General features: G+C 40.3%; 2 protein-coding genes across 5 annotated transcripts; one reads left to right on the top strand and one right to left on the bottom strand.

The window, feature by feature from the left end:
- Positions 1–2704: 2704 nt before the first annotated feature.
- LOC311499267 (mitochondrial basic amino acids transporter-like) lies at positions 2705–10357 on the bottom strand. 4 transcript variants are annotated; one of them, XM_084560192.1, is made up of 5 exons: positions 9717–10357; positions 8133–8434; positions 7066–7109; positions 6744–6827; positions 2705–5798 (listed from the first exon to the last, which is right to left on the bottom strand). In XM_084560192.1, exon 5 carries the CDS (start codon positions 5763–5765, stop codon positions 5028–5030), a length of 738 nt encoding a protein of 245 aa, XP_084416318.1. In that variant the 5' UTR covers positions 5766–5798; positions 6744–6827; positions 7066–7109; positions 8133–8434; positions 9717–10357; the 3' UTR covers positions 2705–5027. The 4 variants fall into 4 exon arrangements, with proteins under 4 accessions (XP_084416318.1, XP_084416316.1, XP_084416319.1 ...); XM_084560190.1 differs by lacking the exon at positions 8133–8434; XM_084560193.1 differs by lacking the exon at positions 9717–10357 and having other exon boundaries at positions 2705–5779; positions 8133–8621.
- Positions 10358–10490: 133 nt separating this feature from the next.
- slc25a47a (solute carrier family 25 member 47a) lies at positions 10491–18818 on the top strand. Its single transcript, XM_084559997.1, has 6 exons — positions 10491–10675; positions 11708–11751; positions 11830–11901; positions 12839–13018; positions 13232–13496; positions 15377–18818. The coding sequence occupies exons 1-6, from the start codon at positions 10576–10578 to the stop codon at positions 15685–15687; spliced, it is 972 nt and encodes a 323-aa protein (XP_084416123.1). The 5' UTR covers positions 10491–10575; the 3' UTR covers positions 15688–18818.
- The last annotated feature ends 281 nt before the right edge of the window (positions 18819–19099 follow it).

The raw sequence follows: 19099 nt of genomic DNA, 5'->3' as shown, positions 1-19099 counted from the left end.
ATGTAAACTGTTGCAGCCATCCTGTGTCTGAATCTGTTTCGGGGGAAAATGTGCAACTGATGCTCACTGCCGTTGCTTTTAAAGTTTTACAGAAATGACACTTCCTGCATTTGTCAATATCCTCAACCAGCTCGCAGGAAAATCTTACAAGGTTTTGGGCTTAGTGTTTGTCAGAGTACAAGATTCATCCACATACAGTCTCTAGACTTACGCATGGATCACATGTGTGCAGTTTGGAGCCTAGTTTGATCTTAACTGTGTTTTGTGACGCTGCCTTTTCAAAGGGTTCAAAACAGAATGTAAGTAAGAAAGCCAGCTTAAGAGAAGTAATAAACACACTAAAAAATGAAGAAAGATGAGATTGATCCAGAAAAACATCCAGACAAAACGTAAGCATATTTGTCAAACTTTCAAATCCATATTAATCAGAGGTTCAGATTGCTCAGATCACGACTCAGGGAGTTGCTGATGTGCTGTTCTCTCAGCATCTGAGGTGTGTGGGGTCATCACTTGGAGATTTTAAGATGAATCTCAAGCCTTAATAAAAAGGGGTTAAAAAGATGTCAATTTGAAGTGATTTCACTTGGACAGACCCCCAGCAAGACTGACTTAAAGAAAAAGAAGTCTCCAAGAACCCGGACATTTCATCCCAGGGATCAGCAGGTTACCCTCGCGGCTGTAGCTGCCGAAGTGCGTGAGTCTACAATCATAAAGAGATTGCACAAATTTTGCATGAGAGGCATCCCAGGAAAAGGCCTTAGCTGTCCAAACAGAACATTAGAGCAATAACCAAAGACAGCTTTAAAGGAGAAGTTAACACCTCTGAAGCAAGGCGGTGGAAGCGTAGGGTTTTCTTTTACAATCACTGATTCAGCCACAGATTTCGCATCATGTCAAAGAGTGTTCTAGGATCTCATCTGTCGGAAAATTAAAGTTGAACCAAAAAAGGAAATCTAGCAAGAAACAATCCAAAAAGAACATAGGCAGGGTTGTAGAGTGGCCTAAATATTTTATATATTAGTGAACACCACTTTCAACAGGCACTGTACTGGAAGGGGATCAAATGTTTGCTTGTCCAGAAATGACCAAAAATATTTGTGCCTATATAATGCCAAGAATAACAGTTCCTTATTATTATTCCTGGCACTATATAGGCAACAAAAACAATGTAATTATTAAGGGAGATATAAACAGTGTCCTGTTTTCAATGGGAATTGCTTAAAGCTCTGTCAGTCAGAGTCTTTGTAATGATGTGACTATTAAACAAAAAGCAAAGTTCAGCAGTGCTAATTTGATTTCTGGCTTCTTCTGTTTGAAGTTGACAGTTTTCAAAAAGAAGTCTGGGTTGAAGGCTGTTTCCCCTCTGTCAGGAGAGATGACCTTCTGATGCAAAATTAAATCAGCAACTGCAGTGGAGTTCAGTTCAAAACCACTGGTTTCAGTGATGTAGAGGTAGATCAGCCAACTCAGTGGGCAGTTCTTGTAGACACAATAGTTGGTCCTCTAGTGACAAGGAAGTGTAAGTACAGGCATACATGGAAATGTATGAAATCAAAGATGACTGAATCTTTCTTCTGTAACCGCTTGACCTGTGAAGGGGGGGAAGATGACTGAATGAATAATAAAAATACAATATACGATATATATAATGTGCAGATATAAAACAAGCTATATGCAAATATAACTCAAAGTATATGAGGGTGTGATTTGTGTTGCACAACTGCATCACAGCTCTCTGAGGTGGTTTAAACAGATGCATAAACACTAAAGCCTTCAGGAATACTTTTAGTGCAGGACTGATAAAACAGAATGCATTCGTTTTTAATAGTGTACTAATGAACTGGCAAGTGCGTGTATAAATTATATGTAAAAAATCCTATTATCCTGCCTTTCAAACTGGATTTAAAATGGATTTTCACATCAGTCAACAGAAGTAAAGGTACTTTGTCGTTGTACTTACCACTGCCTGCCAGTAGATGGCGGTAAATTTGAGTACTACAGTACTAGAGCAATAGCTATTGTGTAATTGTGTTTCCAAGATAATTTCATCAGGAAATATACATATTTTTTTGTTTGTTTGAGCGCAATGAGAGTGATTTCACAAATTCTTTTCATTCTAACAAAGATATTTAGTAAAATTACATTAATTGCTAAAGGAGCTTACGGTCTATTTTGTACAGAGCAGACCACAGAAGGATAATCAGAGCAAAGCCCATGCAGGTGCCAGCTTATTAGACCCTGATATATATAGTTTAGTCGCACAATTAAAGAATTTATGACACGATAATTAAATCTGACTGCAGTTCCCTCCACATTTAGATCCAGCGGTGCTGGAGGCCTCTGCTGCAGCAAAAACCTAATGAGAAATTCACCGGATTTTAACAGAGAGCACGAATATTCACACACGCCTGTGTCGCCCGCTCAAGTAGGTTTATTAATAGATCTGTCTGGGGGAAAAAAAATCAAGAGTTCATACTGGATTTCGAAAGAACAAGTCTTGAGGCTTATACCGATGTTTAAGATGCATGTTTCTAGTGGGAAAACAAATGAAGTACAATACCGTTGACCAGTATTGTATTTGGATATTTTTTATACAGAGAGAGGCTTGTTATTAATGAAGCTTATATATATATATATATATATATATATATATATATATATGTTCATATAGCTTCAATAAATGTTAATTTTGCAGGAACAAGAACTATCATTACAGACACTGTGCTTTTTGAAAAGTGTGCCGTATTTATCAAAAATAAAGAGAACACTGGATGAAAAAGACACAGATAGCTGATGACGCCTTTTTATTAACCCATTTGTTGACACAAAAATATCACGTCTCAGTTTTTCAGTTCAAATGTCTCCAGTAGAACTGCTAACTCAAACTGATCAGACTTAAACTCAGACGTTCATGGAACCACGCTACAAGACTACTTTAGAATGAAAAATATATGTTATATGTATTTATATACTGTATATCACCAATCAGTTCAAAAACAATCTCACATTTTTACAGTTACATCCTGTACATATTGCATCGTTCACATCAGCTGGATTTGTCTAGCGGCAATCATCGTTTCAGATGGAATATAGCTGGAGATAACAGTCGCAGTTTGAGAGGTGGAAGTAACAGTTTAGCACAAGCAGCTTTTACATACAAAGCAATCTGAACACTTTCATTTATCATTGTCGCCCACCATTACACCACAACACAGCACTCAAGATAAGTGTTGAGCAGTGGCAATTATATTCAAACAGGATTCCCAGAAACCATTTTGGCTTTCAGACAGAACAGCTGTACGTGAATACAGGTGTGCTACATTCAACATACGCACTTTGGTGCAGGCGTGACTCCCTGCTCTCAACAATTCATTTGGTGGTGCTTTGCTTTGACCGGAACTGACACATACAACCCGGCTTTGTCGGCAAGAAAATGCGACTTCTTCACAGCAACATTCAGGCTTGAATACAAACAAAAGTCACAAAAAAGCCAACAACTCCAACTCATTAGCAATACTTGTACACGTCATCAAGCTAGCGGGACAACTTATCAATAAATCTGATAAAAGCCACAGTCCAGATTAGGTACAGTATATCAACTATTCCTGCAGTCAAATATACATTTAGAGACCCATAAATTCTATTAAAGTCACACATAACGCACGTCTTTATACCAAACAATCATGATCAATAATGAGCAATAACCTATTCAAAGGGGAATTTTAGATGCTTTTATGAAGACTATCTCAACCATTCAAGCTTGTACCCCTAATATATTCAGAGTTTTTAACATCTGTCATTGATTGGCATTTTCTAATTCTGCACTCCAAATTTCAGTGTTTCCTACATATTTAATATTCACATATAATTCCCATAATTTGTTGCCAAACAGAGCACTTCAAACTGCACTGCACTGCAAAGACTCTCAAACTGCCGTAAATGCAGTAATATATTAGTATGTACCCTCAATTTTAAATATTTTTGTAAAACTTTAAAGGTGCCCATTATGTAAAAAAAAAAAAAAAAAAAAAGTCCAATAAAATAAAAGTGGGGTGAGGACAGTGCCACATGTGGCACTATGTTCCACTTCTGGACTAGTCCTTTAGTACAGTAAAGTAAAGTAAAGTTAGTTACAATAATAAAACTTCACATTATTTGGTAGAACACAACACACGACCAAACAAGACATACAGTAAAAATAAAATGCCCTCCACAGTCTTGATTCACACACAGACACTTTTCATTCGGTCCCTGAAGAGCCCTTCAGACCAGATGTTGTTTTTTTTTCCCACAGTGGATACTGACATGTGCCGTGAAGCCTAATAGTGCTTTAGGCAGGATCAGGTTATAGCTGCAATGGTTTTTGGTGTGAAAGCAGACAAAAGTGATAAGTTCTGCATACTTCACATGCTACATCGGTTCCCTCTTGCTCCCTGGACTCTTCAGTGGATACAGTTCAGGTACAGACATGTGCTTCAGCTACCTTACACAAAATATAAGTACTGTAAGGCAGGAAAAAGGTTTCCAATAAACATAAAAAACAAATTATTCAAAATCAATCCTATATACAGATGGAGTTTAACACGTTTCAGGATATACTGTATGTCACTGATACCAAATTCCAGGTCCTAATTTTTGCATACTACCCAGCCACACCATCAGTTTTGTGGCTCAATAACAAGTCTAGATCAGCGAATGATTTCTAAAAATAAAGATAAAAGCTACCGTTAAAAGTTCACAAATTAGTCAGCTCCAATTTTCATCTATTTAGAGGTAATGTTGTCTCCCTTACACATCTGCATAAAACTTCAGATATTGCTAAAAATAAATATGTTTTTCCTCTTTTTTTCCTTTATACATGGGGTAAAAACAAATGCTTATATAAAGCAGTTTTATATCTGACACAAAACTGGGAATGGCTGGTCTGATGTGACACTGATTCAGACAGTAATAAATAGTTCATATGTATATTTTGTGTCTCCATGCTCCTGTAAAGTGCCCATGTTGAGGGTGAGACCTCTGTGCAGTCACAGGCTGGAGGGCTGGGCCTGCTGCTGTATCGGAGTGTGGTGGCTTGGCGGAGCCGGCTCGCAGTCTTGAGGTCCTTCCTCCACCCCCCGAGAGTACATGAGGACGAGGGTGACAGTAGCGAAGGTAGCAGCATTCACAGGGAAGGCTCGTAGCAGCGTGGACGTGAGGCCTCGCGTGAACACCATGTAGCCCTCTCTCCTGACGCTCTGTCGCACACAGTCAGCGATGCTGCTGTACTGGTTGACTCCACCCACCCCGTCTGCTTGGAGCCGCGATTTGATCACATCTACGGGATAGGTGGAGAGCCAGGAGGCGATACCGGCCATGCCCCCGGCAAACAGCAGTTTGGGGATCATGTAGCGGTCATCGGGCTCACAGCCCAGGCTACGAGTCAGCACATCATAAGCCAGGAAATACACTCCAAAGCCAGGTGTCTCGCGGATAAGCGTAGTAACCATACCTCTGTTGACACCCCGCACACCCTCACGGTTGTAGATGCGTACTAAGCAGTCAAGGGAATTTTTATACAGCTTCCTAGAGGACTTCTTCTCTCCGGTACCCTGCATTTGCATGCGGGTTTTGGCCAGCTCCATGGGGCAGCAGATGACACACTGGATGGCACCCGCTGCAGCGCCAGCAAAGAACTGGTTTGTTGGGGTGTCATGTCCCAGCAGGCGCATGGTGTTTCCCTGGACACCAAACACTATAGCATTGATGAATGTCAGGCCCATCATGGGGGATCCAATGCCTTTATACAAACCAAATAACTGTGGTAAGAGTGAGAGACATCACATTAGGCAACATGTCATAAAATTAAATCACCAGCAACTTTTGATTATAACTGTGTCACCAACTTCACACTAAATCACATGTCTCATTTACTGTCATGCAGTTGCATAATTTCAAACACCTTGGCTCACTACTCTCCGACTGGGGCTATGATCGCCCTGTTCACTCAAGTTTCCTCATATTTGTTTTTGTGCTGTGTTATTTCCAGAACAACATGATACAATACCTGCGGCTACAAATAAATATGTAAATCAGCATTGTAGGCCAAATACACATACACATAATTAACATGGAATCTGTTCGCTAAATTGAACCCATCCATTTGGTAGTAAGCACGCTGGGAGCAGTAGGCAGTCATACAAGTCACCCAGGGAGCAGTTTCAGTCATGGATGTAGAGGAAATTTGAACCAGCGACCCTACAGCCCTAAATCCACTAGTCACAAATGCTCTCACGGCATTGTTCATCTATGTTCTCTTCAAAGTAAAAAACTTATCTGCACTTTATTGTAATTATTTTCTCCATTTTTATTTTGGATGAGGCCAGCTTCTTTTCCATGAGAAACTGTGTGAGCTAGAACATGAACAACTCACAACTTAAAATGTTCCATTCAGTCACAAGACCAAGAGCGCCTGACGTAACTCTACCTATCAGGTTACTTCGAACTCATTGACTTCAAACAGACTGTAACAGCTACGGTAGGTGGAGCTGGTAAAGATAGGTCTGTCAAACATAAATATTGCACACATGACATTGTGAGCGGCCTTTAGCTTCTTTTAACTGACAGCTTGCACGCTGTCCGCCCATACATCAGAGCCAGACTAACCAACCAAACATACAGTAGCTAACCAAAAACACTTGTGAGCATTATTACATACTACAGTACATCAACATTAGATCTGAACATGAGAGAAGTTCACGTACCGACTCCTGGCGCACGATGGACTGGAAGCAGTGAAAGGTCCCACGGTACAGAGGCTTATCAACACTCTGAACCTGTAGTCTCACCTGAAAGAGAAGAAACTCACAATTGAACCAATGACACTTGACTGGTCTTGCTGTATAACAGAGGAAATTGGTTTACAAATTATAAGCACTGCTGAAACCAGTTAGCTGCATAATTATTACAGAAGCATGAAGTAGATGCTTTTGGACATATGATGTACTGAGATGTTTTACTACATAACGTAATACTGCGAGTTTGAATAAACTGCAGATAAAGGCCTATAAAACTTTCACTGCCTACCTTCACTGTGTCAAATGGGTGTCCAACCAAGACTCCAGCAGCACCTGGAGAAAAATGGAATTGCTCATCATGTCATGTAAGCAAAGGAAGATCCGTTTTTATTGTTGTTGTTCTTGCCTGCTTTACCATAAATATCTCATTTGGCCTCCATTAATCAAACATATGACACATAATATATTTGCTGTGACCCACTCATAGACCCGCTGCACTTCACCCTTATTAGATATCACCCAGAGTTACAGCACCGATTATATCATAAGAACACCGTGTGAACTCTGAACATTAACAAAGTCCTGACGGTTCATGTGCACATGCCTCTTATTATTCTAAAAACTGCTTTACATTTTTAGGATTATTCGAAGAAATCTGCACCCACTCACACACCAGGCCTATGTAACCTATCTCTGGCCTACTTGACCACTTTTTGGAGGCCAATACCCTTGCTGTTGTGTAACTTTAGTGGATGCTGCAATTACCTCGTGGGTAAAACTGCCTTATACAGAGTCAAGTTCGCTGGGCATCAACACCCTCTAAAACTTTCTGTAGCACGCCTTTGAATTTTACGTAACCCGGGCCTGTGTAGCACATGCCCATGTTGTGATGCCAGTTCATCTGAATCTTTGTTGAAACATGTATGTGAGGATTTACACTGTTTTGTGGTTGAAAAGCATAACAACTGACGCAATGTAATAATATCAATGAATACAAGGTTGAAAAAAAATAGACTTATAAGTCACTGACCCATCAACGTCACAACGGTAAACAAACACGGCAAGCTAATCCTACATAAGCACCTGCTTTGTCACATGACCCATTTGTAAAAAGAGCCTATCAGAAGTGAGTCCCAGCAGTAAGCCAGGAAAAGAACACAAGCCGGTGGGTTTGACCCAATGAAAAGCGGTCGTTGACCTCAATGAGCTGGCGGTCTGAGAACAAGCACAGCGAGGTGTTGCATCACAGTTTCAGGAAGAAATCTCTTTAATGTGTATACACCTATTTATATCTAAGCACGTGAGTGAACAGTCACTGCATGCCTGAGTTTTGAGCTAAGAACAAACTGCACCAACCAGCCTCCTAATATGACTGTTGATGGCTCACTGAATGTAGAAAGCCACATGGCCGGTCACGTCAGTCACTGTAAATAAAGAAAGTCGGGGATTGGTCTGTGAAGAGGTGTGTGTTGCTTCACACCATCTGCGTATGGTGTGTGTGTGTGTGTGTGTGGAAACTTTAACCAGCCAAGCCATACTGGCTTGAGGACTTGGGTTGTGCTTGTGTGGTGGTTTCATGCTTTCTATTCTCAGCAGGGTGAACAAGTGACACCAGAACATGCGGAAGGTTGGAGCACCCTTTGTGAGCTAGCACTCCCCTGCAGCAAAGACATAAACATTTCATTGCCACATTAACCTTGAAATATACAGTTGTACAGTAGTTACACTGCACCTTCTGGAGAATGAATTGATTCTGTCAGTTTATGTCAGCATGTTAATACAAAGATTTGTAGTAAAGAAAGTGTAGTAATATAAATTGTATGTGTATTGCCATTATGCTCGGTTTACTATTAACTGCTTGATAGGAATCTCATGGGACAAGAATTTTCTTTGGCAATGATAAACTTCTATCTTTTCTTATCTTATCTCATTGTTGGGCACAAAACAACAAGAACCAGGCACTTAAAAGGGGTGCATTTTACTTGATCAGCCATGAGTTAAAGCTAGCTACAGCAGTTAAGGTTAATGTTCAGGGACATTACGCTTAACTTACTCACAATAACAACTGACTATCTATATATTAACCTCACTGCCGTGAAAGGAAGTTACGCATTGTGGTAAATGCCTCAACCCATTAACGAAACTCCCTTTCAGATTTTTCACATATGGACTACATGACCTTGCCCAGATCCAAAAGCACTACTTAGACTCGTCAAATCTGGACTAGTTCATTAAAGGCAAGTCAAAAACTCTTCGCAACACAGTTTCATGTTAATCTACTCTTTGTTGTATTTGTGAATATAGTAACTTGCCAGTGTGACAACCTTTGATGGCTCACAATCCTTTATTAACAACTCATGTCAGTTTGTCTGGTTCAGTGTGTTCTAAACAATATGTGGGGCAAATGTGAAATTGCCATTTATAGCATTTTCACGAATACAACAGAGGATTACAATGCAAAATAAAAAAAAATAAAAAAAATGCAATGCACTATTAGGTTCATATGTCAAAAACATAAGTAATAAAAATGCTAAAACGGCATGAACCACCTATTGCCTATCACACTTAGACACTGAGCAGTAAGGGGTTCAAAATAGAAACTATTGTAAATGAAGTTTTCCTTGATGCCACCCGGAAGCTGCGACCTAGAGGCTGACTTCCGCATCGTGTAACTAAAATAAGCGCCATTTGGGATTTACATGACTGGCTTTGGTGTGCCGACCTGCGGTGAAATTTAGGAAATTCTTAAATCTTATGACAGGGTTGCATCACATGCGTGTGACAGGCGATGCAGGGTTTGTGGGTTTTCCAGCATTGACTGATCCCAGCTCATCTAGGTGTGACATCTCAAATCACAGTGGCTGCCTGGCAACTGTACTCGTTAAATAATTGACAAGATAACTCAATTGGCCGATACGAGTGCAGCTGTCACTGACTTACCTCCGATGCATCCCGCAACGAAGTCCATCACCGATCCTCAACGTCACCTCGCTGAACGACGTCTTCTCTAACGAGGGAGGCTCTTCGAAACCTGCTGTTTTTTTCCACACACCGTTTTCTTTAAGGGTCACCTGACAGTACCTGTCCCTAGCTGTTTAATGTAGCTGATGAGCCAAAGCTAAATGACACTGTGTTAGCTAGAACTGGCTAGCTAGCTGCAAGTCCCTTCTCAACGACCTCCAAAAACCGACAAATATATTTTCCCTGACCGGTTATATGGCTCGTTCTATGTTATCATAAACCTGTCCGGTTGACATACACGCCCTCCATGAAACGCTGCGGTGTTTACTGTCAATGCGCACTCCCTCTGTGCTGTCTTTTTCATAGACGTTTATTATTTCTGTGGCAAGGCACGCTAGCGTCACAGGAACTAACGGGTAGGGGGCGGGTCTTACACCGGCCTTTCTGTCCAATCAGAGCGAAGGGATAACGCCGACACCCCGCTTCAGTCTTCGTTTATTGGGCTGTCATTGTGGAAATGTGTGGAAAGTACGGCGCAATGTTTTCATTATGAATGGACTGTCCACTAACGTCACTGGTCACACGCAGTTTTATCACTAGCACATTTAGTTCGCTAAGTGCATAGACGTTTATTGTTATTAACGAAGTAATGTGGCTCTAAGCTTAAAGAGCCCGTTTAAGGGTTTTAAAGTGTACAGTGCGTGTAGTTCACCTTTCGGCTATGTTCGGCTAAAGTCGGAAGCAATGTTTTCTGTCGACGGTGTTCGGCTGTAGGCTGTGACGTTCCACTGCCGCACGTCATGTAACAGCAACATTCAAGGTTACAGATATGTAGCTTATGCTAGAGAAAGAATTATCTCCCAGCTGTCATGTATTTGTCGCTCAGGCACTGTATGACAGGATGCATATCGCTGATTTTGTGTCGGGATCATTTGCAGGTAACGAAAACGCTAATCTAACCGGTTTATTTAACGTTAGCATTAGTTGGTTGCTGCATAGCTAACTGATATACTGTATGTACAATGCAGCGATAACTATATAACCGCACATAAGGCGATGAAGTTAACCACAACCTATATTGGTCGCTTTCTATTTTGGTTGATCGAGCGTTTCGAACGATACATATTTGATTTTAATACTGTCACAATGAAACAAAACCAGGCAAATGTCAAATGTGTTTATCATCATTAGTAACTGAGCAATGCCATTTGGCAGTATATGTGGTGTCTGTCTAAATTGTATATTTTAAGCCCCACAATTACATTTCCCTGAACTTAACCTAGCAGAAAAAACGAAACGAAAACAGAATATAAATAAATAGAACTAAAGAAAGAAAATAAGATGAAAACGCACATGGGTGTCACACGGGACTCGAACCCCAGCCACTTGGTTGTGACAGGCTAAGCGTCATGAGTATTTCACTATAAAGACATTGACAACTCTTACCTGCCATCTGCTTACCTTGCAAGTGGAACAATTTAGTTAACAGCAATTTTATATTTCCATTCCAAGCTGATACGCTTTCTGGTTATTAATAGGGGGATATAGTACCATTCATTAAGGGGAGAAAACTCGTTCAGAACAAATTCCTCCAGTTACATGTGAGTAATTACATATCCAGGTCATGTGAGTTTCAGGTGATTTCTGGTCCAGATATTACAAATAAAACCCTAAACTCACCAGTAGTCATTTCGTCAAGGACGGATATATCTACTTGGATGTGTTGTGAAATGTCTTCAGGAAATCCCAACAAACTCAGATGCCTTTGCTTTAGCTTTGCTATTGAGTATACCATTCCCCCGTTCATTTTAGGTCTTACTTCTTAAATTCACTAAAATAGGAAAGCAGTAAATAATCACATTTGACCTTCCTGTCAGCCTGCTGATTAAAAGCATAGAAAGCTCAAAGCCTTGAACCCCACTATGTGGCTGTTGTGTCCTTGATGCTCTCTTTTCTTTGGAAACACACAGGGGCATGTGGAGTTGCCGTCGGCTACCCTATGGACACTGTGAAGGTACAGTAAGTTGCAAGTGTATGAAAAATAACTCATGCAGTAGACGCCATTTTTACAGGGTATTCTCAATCATTCTAGGTCCGGATCCAAACCCAGAAACAGTTTACTGGAGTATATCAGTGTGTTGTGGCGACATTTTCAAAAGAAGGGGTAAGTCTACTAGGTATTAAGAATCATTGTTATAGCAACTACCGACTTATTATTTGTATGACAAAATATTCACATATGTATCTCAGAAGTTAAGAACACACAACTGGGTGTTTGGAAAGGATCCTGTAAGTTAAGAAACTGATACAAATGACCCTAACCCTAACTTGGGACAACAGGTGTGTGAGTAGGTAGAGAGGTCAAGCTACTGTGATTCATGCGTACATTCAAACCATACTTGAGGGCTTGTAAAGCGCAGAAAGATTAGTCATAATGTTGGAGACATTTCTTGTGTCTTCCTTTTTTGTGTCCACGCTGCAGGGTCATTTTAGCTCCTGCCTCCGGTTAGTTACTTTCCCAGCACAGGAGGAACTTTGACTGACTTAAGTGTACAGTGAATGATGAACACATGCATGCATGCAGCACCAGCAAGCACAGTTAAAAACAAAAGACATGTAAACGTTTGTAAAAAAAAAAAAATAATAATAATAAAAATAAAATGAAAAACTGTGCAGACTTGGCCTAGAAATAGAAGCAAACTCAGAAACATGGAGAGAGTGATCAGCATTCCTATTGGCAGAGTGAATGCAAACACACAAAAGAAAAAACGTTTGAAACCACTGTATGTAGTTCTTGGATGAGCTTCCCCATGTGTAGTTACACTCCCCAGAACTATTTTGGATCAACAGGACCACTGATGATTGAAAAAAAAGCCCACATGGGGTAAATGTGTCACAGATTTGTCAAAGATTAAACAACTGCTGAACTAAATATTTTAAAAATCACTCTGGGTGCCTGCTTGTCCTCATTTTGCATTTGGACTTTCCTTGCCACTTCTCAGTTCTTAGAAACAAGCTTAGGTTTAATTATTGAAAACACAGTGGAATGGAGTGAAAGATGAGGCGTGGATTCTGGAGCTTACGTAATTTGTTTGTTTCAGGTGCATGGCTTCTTCAAAGGCATGTTCTTACCCCTTGCCACAGTCTCCATGACTTCCTCTGTGGTGTTTGGCACGTACAGGAACTGCCTGCAATGTCTGAGCCAGGCGCGGGGAGGTGGTTGTGGTCCGAACACCAAACTGGAAGTCTTCCTGTCTGGACTGGCAGGCGGTATAGCTCAGGTAACAGTGGCAAGCGTTATACATTTTACCAGCAACTCATTTTTTGGAGGCATTGTTTATATTCATGTGCGTATTTGGATACTTTACCTAGATGATACAAATGATAAAACCTCCCTCTCTATTCTAAGATGTTTAAAGCACCAACATTTTAATTGACCACGTTTGTAGATACAGTACCTGCTTCTGAGTCTTCCTCTTCTTGTCTGCCTCCAGATCTCAGTGATGTCTCCAGGTGACATAGTTAAAGTACGCCTGCAGTGTCAGACAGAGCCCAAGCGAGGAAGAGCCGACACGCTCAAACCGAAGTACCACGGCCCAGTTCACTGTCTGCTGAAGATCATCAAGGAGGAGGGGTTCCTGGGTCTCTACAAAGGAGCTCTCCCGCTCATGCTAAGAGATGGGCCATCCTACGCCACATACTTTTTGACATACTCAACCATCTGTGATAGGCTGAGAGAGAGACGCATGAAAAAATTAGGTGAGTGAAGGAGGGGGAAAGTTTGATCTCTTTCTTTATGTGTGTCATATTTTCAATCACAGCTAAGTGTCATGCGATAAATTGTAAAGAAGAAGACGTATTAGTTGCTTTTGGACCAAAACTCTCTGAGTGTTAGTACCCACTGTGGAACTCCCCTGAGAATTATATACTTTCAGGGGATTTTTTTCGTTTGCATTCGCAACGCTAGTAGGAAAACTTAAGGGAATTGATAACTGGCTGGTGGTTGCGAGAGAAATGTCATTTAGTTTTGTTTAACATACAAAAACATTGTAAATAGGCTGAAAAGCTTGGACTGTTGGTCCGTATCTAGTGTTATATTCCATTTTAAAGCAACTCTTAAGAGCTACTTGAATGTCCAAAGTTATGCCCATAATAACGCTGTTTATTTTAAATATAATATGTATTCATGTCTTCAGCCAATCCACATACACTCACGCCTGGACCAGTCAACGTATTTCCTCATTCTCCTGGGAAAGTCCTACCCTGAAGTAGGGGCAAAAAAACTAACTACGGTTTTTACCACTGACTGCAGTTTAGACAGATAAAAAGGGGTACTTCCTCTAACAGTTTTCAACCATGAGAAAATTGCTACAGTCCAAATTATGCCAAAGTATCCACTAAACATACAACACTCCTGAAATTAAAAATAATAAAAAAAAAAAAATGTGTAGTCACCATAACTTATTTTTGTAAGGCAAGATTAATGCTTCTACATCGAGCGTAGTTTTGTACCTTATGTTTTCTTACCAGAATTGCCCAAACCCAACCCAAAGTCCAAACCAGCTGTGATTGGTTCAAAAATAATTTCCTCCTGTCTCTTAGTAGCTCGACGAACAGAGAAAATTCACCCTACCTCTGCCTCAGTTGGTTCTATGGTCGTTCACACCATCTACTGTATGTCTCTACTCTTTTGTGTGTTGCAGTGATTTCCGTAAAAATGTCATCTCAGTTTCAGTCGCCATTGTTTGAAGTAAGCAGAGAAACTCACTATAGTCGCGTAGAAATCACACTGCCAACTACGGTCTTAGAGTAATTACAGAACAATCCCACCAGCTCAGAACACATAAGCCACAATGTAGACTCTGTAGATCTGTTGCAGATAAAGCATGGTTATTATTACAGCAAATATTAATTTACAGTATTGAGTATTGAATGAGTTGTTAATTTGCTCACATTCTTTGGGTTAAGCTTAATATGCAGTAACGCAGCATGTTAAGTGCGTAGCTACGACATAGGTTCTTACGCTGTCTAAGGCCATTTATACCTGCTGTGTCTGTACAATTACACCACTGAAACACTAGGCGGCGACTGGCCAGCTGCGTTTCACTCTGCACTTCACACAATGACGAGTGAAACTGCTCATGTTGGAGTTGAAGTTAATAAATGTGGATCAACAATTAGTTTCAGTGAAATCACTGCAGAGCACAACATAGAGAAGACATCTGAGTAGATGAGCTGTATGAGCCTGGACAGAGGAGAACTTTCTGTGCTTGCCTCACCACTGAGTCATGTGAACAAGGAAATGTATTTCGGTCTAATTGCACCCATTACAGTCCACATCGCCACATTTCTGGGGAGGTCACAGGTTACAGCGTAGGGACCAGAGCAACCTCGTAGCTACGCTGTCAAAGTGCTGGGGTACTATAAATTGCGCATTAGCATCAGTCTTCCTTTAAGAAAGGAACATTTCAAGCAAATGTCAAGCTCTCTTTAAAGGAGGGATGCACTATTCTGTGCAAGCATCTAACTGAGTAGATGAAATGCCAAAGCTCTTGCCTCTTTATGACACAAATTCATTGATGATCAAAGAGTAAATGTCTCTGTGTTCTTTAACTTCTGTGTCTTTTGACCTCCTCCAGATTGGAGTGATGTGATGCTGGCTGGTGGAATAGCGGGAATGGCAGCCTGGTCAATAGGAACACCTATGGACGTGATCAAAGCCCGCCTGCAGATGGACGGCACACAGGGGACCAAGCGATATAAGGGCTTGTTCCACTGCATCACCGAGACTGTGAGAGTGGAGGGAGCCGGTGTTTTCTTCAAGAGCTTAGGTATCAACTGTCTGCGTGCTTTCCCTGTAAACATGGTGGTGTTTTTTACATATGAGGTCCTCACTGGGTTTCTCCGAGCTGGACCTGAAAGTGTTGAACCGCCCCGTTTCGGGGTTTGAATAGTTTTGACTACCTCCAGTCACCATGCCTCATATTGTGTTTTATTTGTCTGCCTGAGGTTGATATTTGTTTTTTTTTGCTGTGTTTTAACATTACATTGGAATATTTACAAGGGGTTGTTTTGACCATCCTCATCTGTGCTTTCTGTTACATATAACACATATATAATAGATTTAGGTAAATAGGATGCAATACAGTATTTGAAGGGGAAGAACTGGATGTCAGCAAATGAAACTTTTAGCACCAGAGATGATGCTGGGATCCATCTGACCACTAGATGGCCTCCCCGACCAGCTTGTTACATTTCCCTTACACTGCTTTTAACAGTCTGTGTGACACTAGAAGTGCAGTGTGCCAAGAAACCTCATACATTTTTGAGACAACTGCAACTTAAGGTGTATCTGATATTATTAAAGGTCATTTAAGATCTTTTAGGTTTTAGTATGAGCTGCAGTACGCACAGTTCAACAAGCATGTTAACCATCCACTCTGTAGACTGAATATGGGAAACAGAGAACGAGAAGATAGAGAAGTGGTCTACCGGAGACTGAAACAACTACTAAAAAATATGTGGAAGTTGGAGTCCAAAAGGCTCCCCGTGGTAACTGGAGTTTTAGGGGCTGTTACGTCCAGAGTGGCTCTAGCAGATTCCAGGAATATCCTCAGAGGTCTCTGTCCAGAACTGTGTTACCCATGTGGGAGATATTGTTTACATATCATTGCGTCCATCGCTTATATCTAGCCCAGTAGCAAAATGTTACAACTGGAAAATCAGGCTTAAACATATTAAAGTAAACATATTAACACTGCAAACCATGTTGAACATATGAACTCATTATATTTTTTTGTCTTCCTCTTGAACATTTTCAGAATTGTTTTCAAGTAATAAACAACACATAATGCCCACTGCTGGTTAAGTTTCAGCAGTGAAGTGAATAGTTTTCAATCAGGGATAACATATGAATGATGTTTGTTGTAATTTATTTGTATAAATGCGACGAAAATGTTCATTGTGCCTTCCACAATAAAGGTTGATCAATGAAACGCTGTTAATCTATGAACATTAAAAAACATGCAAGGCAAATAAAGTCATGTTTGCAACTTTATCCATAATGTTAACAAGCAGATGCTAAAATAGATTAGTTCTCATATCAAGAGAGCTTCCTTCATGGCCTTTGCTTCTGGCATTGTTGTGAACCAAAATCATCTCCTGCAAGTGGTAATTTTCTGACACCGATGTTGTCACAGGAGGCCACACAGCCACTGAATGTACTTGCAATTAATTAGAAATTGATATGGAATATCTGAATATTTCCATACAACATGACATTGGACGTCATGTAACAGCAACACGTTATGTAACAGCAACATTCAAGGTTACAGATATGTAGCTTATGCTCGAGAAAGAATGAGCTCCCGGCTGTCATGTATTTGTCGCTCGGTCACTGTATGACAGGACGCATATCGCAGATGTAAATTTTTAATGTAAATTTTCAAATGAATAATACAGAAGAACTGAATGAAAGAGGTTGAGTGTATGAACAAATGATTGTTCGGAACAGTCAAAAGAAAGTATTTGACCATCTCAAATGTAGGTTTGAGGGAACTTGGTACCATCGCAACACAATAATCATTGTTATAGTAACTACTGGCTTAATTCACAAAGCCCACAGACACTGCTGCCAGGCAAAGAAGCCCGTGTTAAAATGCACCCTGTATCTGTTCTGTTGAGATGTACTGCCATCTAGTGTGTGAGTAGGACACCGTCTTTGTAATATTTTCTAACCAGGATAACTGAACGATCCAAATGATGCTCCAACCAACACCATGCTCGTATATGGTTCCATTTCAAACTTCTTTAAATGTTGCTCTTGGTTATTAGTAGTAGTCATATTGTTATAATTAATTGTGGTCATTTTTAGCAAAGTGCAAACTTTTGATGATAATTTATCTGTTTTTGTTGTGTACTTGAATGTTGCCCATTGGTTTGGTCTGGGTACAGATAATACGCATCCTCTGTGACTCATTGATTTATGCATTAAATATGAATGCATGAAGAATATTATGGAGATTTTAAATTTACAAAGTATTACAGTCACGGCAAAAATAATTGGCTTGCCCTAACAGTCATGTTAAGGTTATTGCAGTGCGAGTATGCTGCATGATATCTGGAAAACTTCATCTCGTCTGCGGTCCAGTGTGCAAAAATACTGCTTTAGATTTGAGACAGGCTCGACTTTAATTTACAAAGTGTGATAAACTATGCTGACTGAGACTCACCAACCTCAAACAGATTTGTAAGTAGAAACTACTGGAGAAGCTTTGATCACTATTTCTGATTTAATGCTTTTGATATGGCCTGGGACTCCTGTGATGTAAATTAAAGATTGGTACAGCAGCTGTTTCAGTTTTAGTTGTGGAGAAAGGAAAATAAACAGGACCCAAGAGTCGCCATCTGTGTTGCATTCCTTCCAAAAGCTTATTGAATGAAGCAGACACCTTTTCTATTCCCATAGAAGACAAACAAGACTATTGTTTAATGAAAAATAGCTCTTTCTGATTATCCTATAAGCAGCATCACGTGGAATCCTGAAAGCATTTTATGTGTAGATTAGATGAAACATCACCCGACCACCCTGCAGATATTATTACTGCTGTAACTTCATCTATCATTCCCTCTCCCTTTTGTACTCGATTTGTAAACCGAAGATTATTAACTCCACATGACATACGTGTTAAAATAATGATTTCATCTATTTTACATGTGTAATTGGCTCATGCTTATCCCACAATGGGTGCAATAAAGACCTATTATAAACAACTCAGCTGTAATGATTTGATTGCCTTACGAATGACAGATTTACTCAGTGGATAAAGTGGGGTCATTTTGGGTGAGACCCCAGGAGTTGTGTTTTCAGTCAGGTCTGTGGCAGGCCTTGGGATTAAAGGTTGTAAACAAGAGCAAACAAAACACAAAGTGTGCGTCATTTAACATTTATGGTGGTGCATCTGCAAATCCACTTTTCCACACTGCTTACTTCCACACAACTCATTACGTCAGAAGTCTTCAACATGATTAATAACGTGAAAACACAGCAGTTGCAGTTAATTAGTTAAGAGTGACCTAACACAACAATAATGGGGGGTTCTGTGCGGTGCACAGCCTTTGAGCTGGTTAACAGTTTGGCCATACATAACACGGAGTGGGCTTTACAGAGTCTGTAAGCCTTTATTTCGGTTCCAAGCCAGTGCCAGGATTCATAAACTAGACTTTTCCACAACGGGATACTAGCTGAAATTCTAGGAATTGCACTCCGCGCTAGAAAACTCTTGAATGTTGCCTTTGTTTGCTGCTTTTAATTAAACTCTGCGTGTCTTGTCCCCTTATGCAACAACAGCCCACAATTATGC

The sequence above is a fragment of the Chelon labrosus genome (assembly GCF_963514085.1).
Source record: "Chelon labrosus genome assembly, chromosome: 14".
In the NCBI taxonomy this organism is placed as follows: Eukaryota; Metazoa; Chordata; class Actinopteri; order Mugiliformes; family Mugilidae; genus Chelon; species Chelon labrosus.
Note: the sequence above shows the minus strand (reverse complement) of the source record. Positions and strands in the feature narration are given on the sequence as shown.

Bases quoted from the DNA above. Each gene is read 5' to 3' on its own strand.
- LOC311499267 (XM_084560190.1), bottom strand. From the start codon at position 9,744: ATGGACTTCGTTGCGGGATGCATCGGAG. The intron at 7,110-9,716 runs GTAAGTCAGTGA...ATTTTTCTCCAG, and splicing joins CGTTGCGGGATGCATCGGAG to GTGCTGCTGGAGTCTTGGTT. The intron at 6,828-7,065 runs GTAGGCAGTGAA...CTTCTCTTTCAG, and splicing joins ACCCATTTGACACAGTGAAG to GTGAGACTACAGGTTCAGAG.
- slc25a47a (XM_084559997.1), top strand. From the start codon at position 10,576: ATGCTAGAGAAAGAATTATCTCCCAGCTGTCATGTATTTGTCGCTCAG. The intron at 13,019-13,231 runs GTAACAGTGGCA...GTCTGCCTCCAG, and splicing joins TGGCAGGCGGTATAGCTCAG to ATCTCAGTGATGTCTCCAGG. The intron at 13,497-15,376 runs GTGAGTGAAGGA...GACCTCCTCCAG, and splicing joins GAGACGCATGAAAAAATTAG to ATTGGAGTGATGTGATGCTG.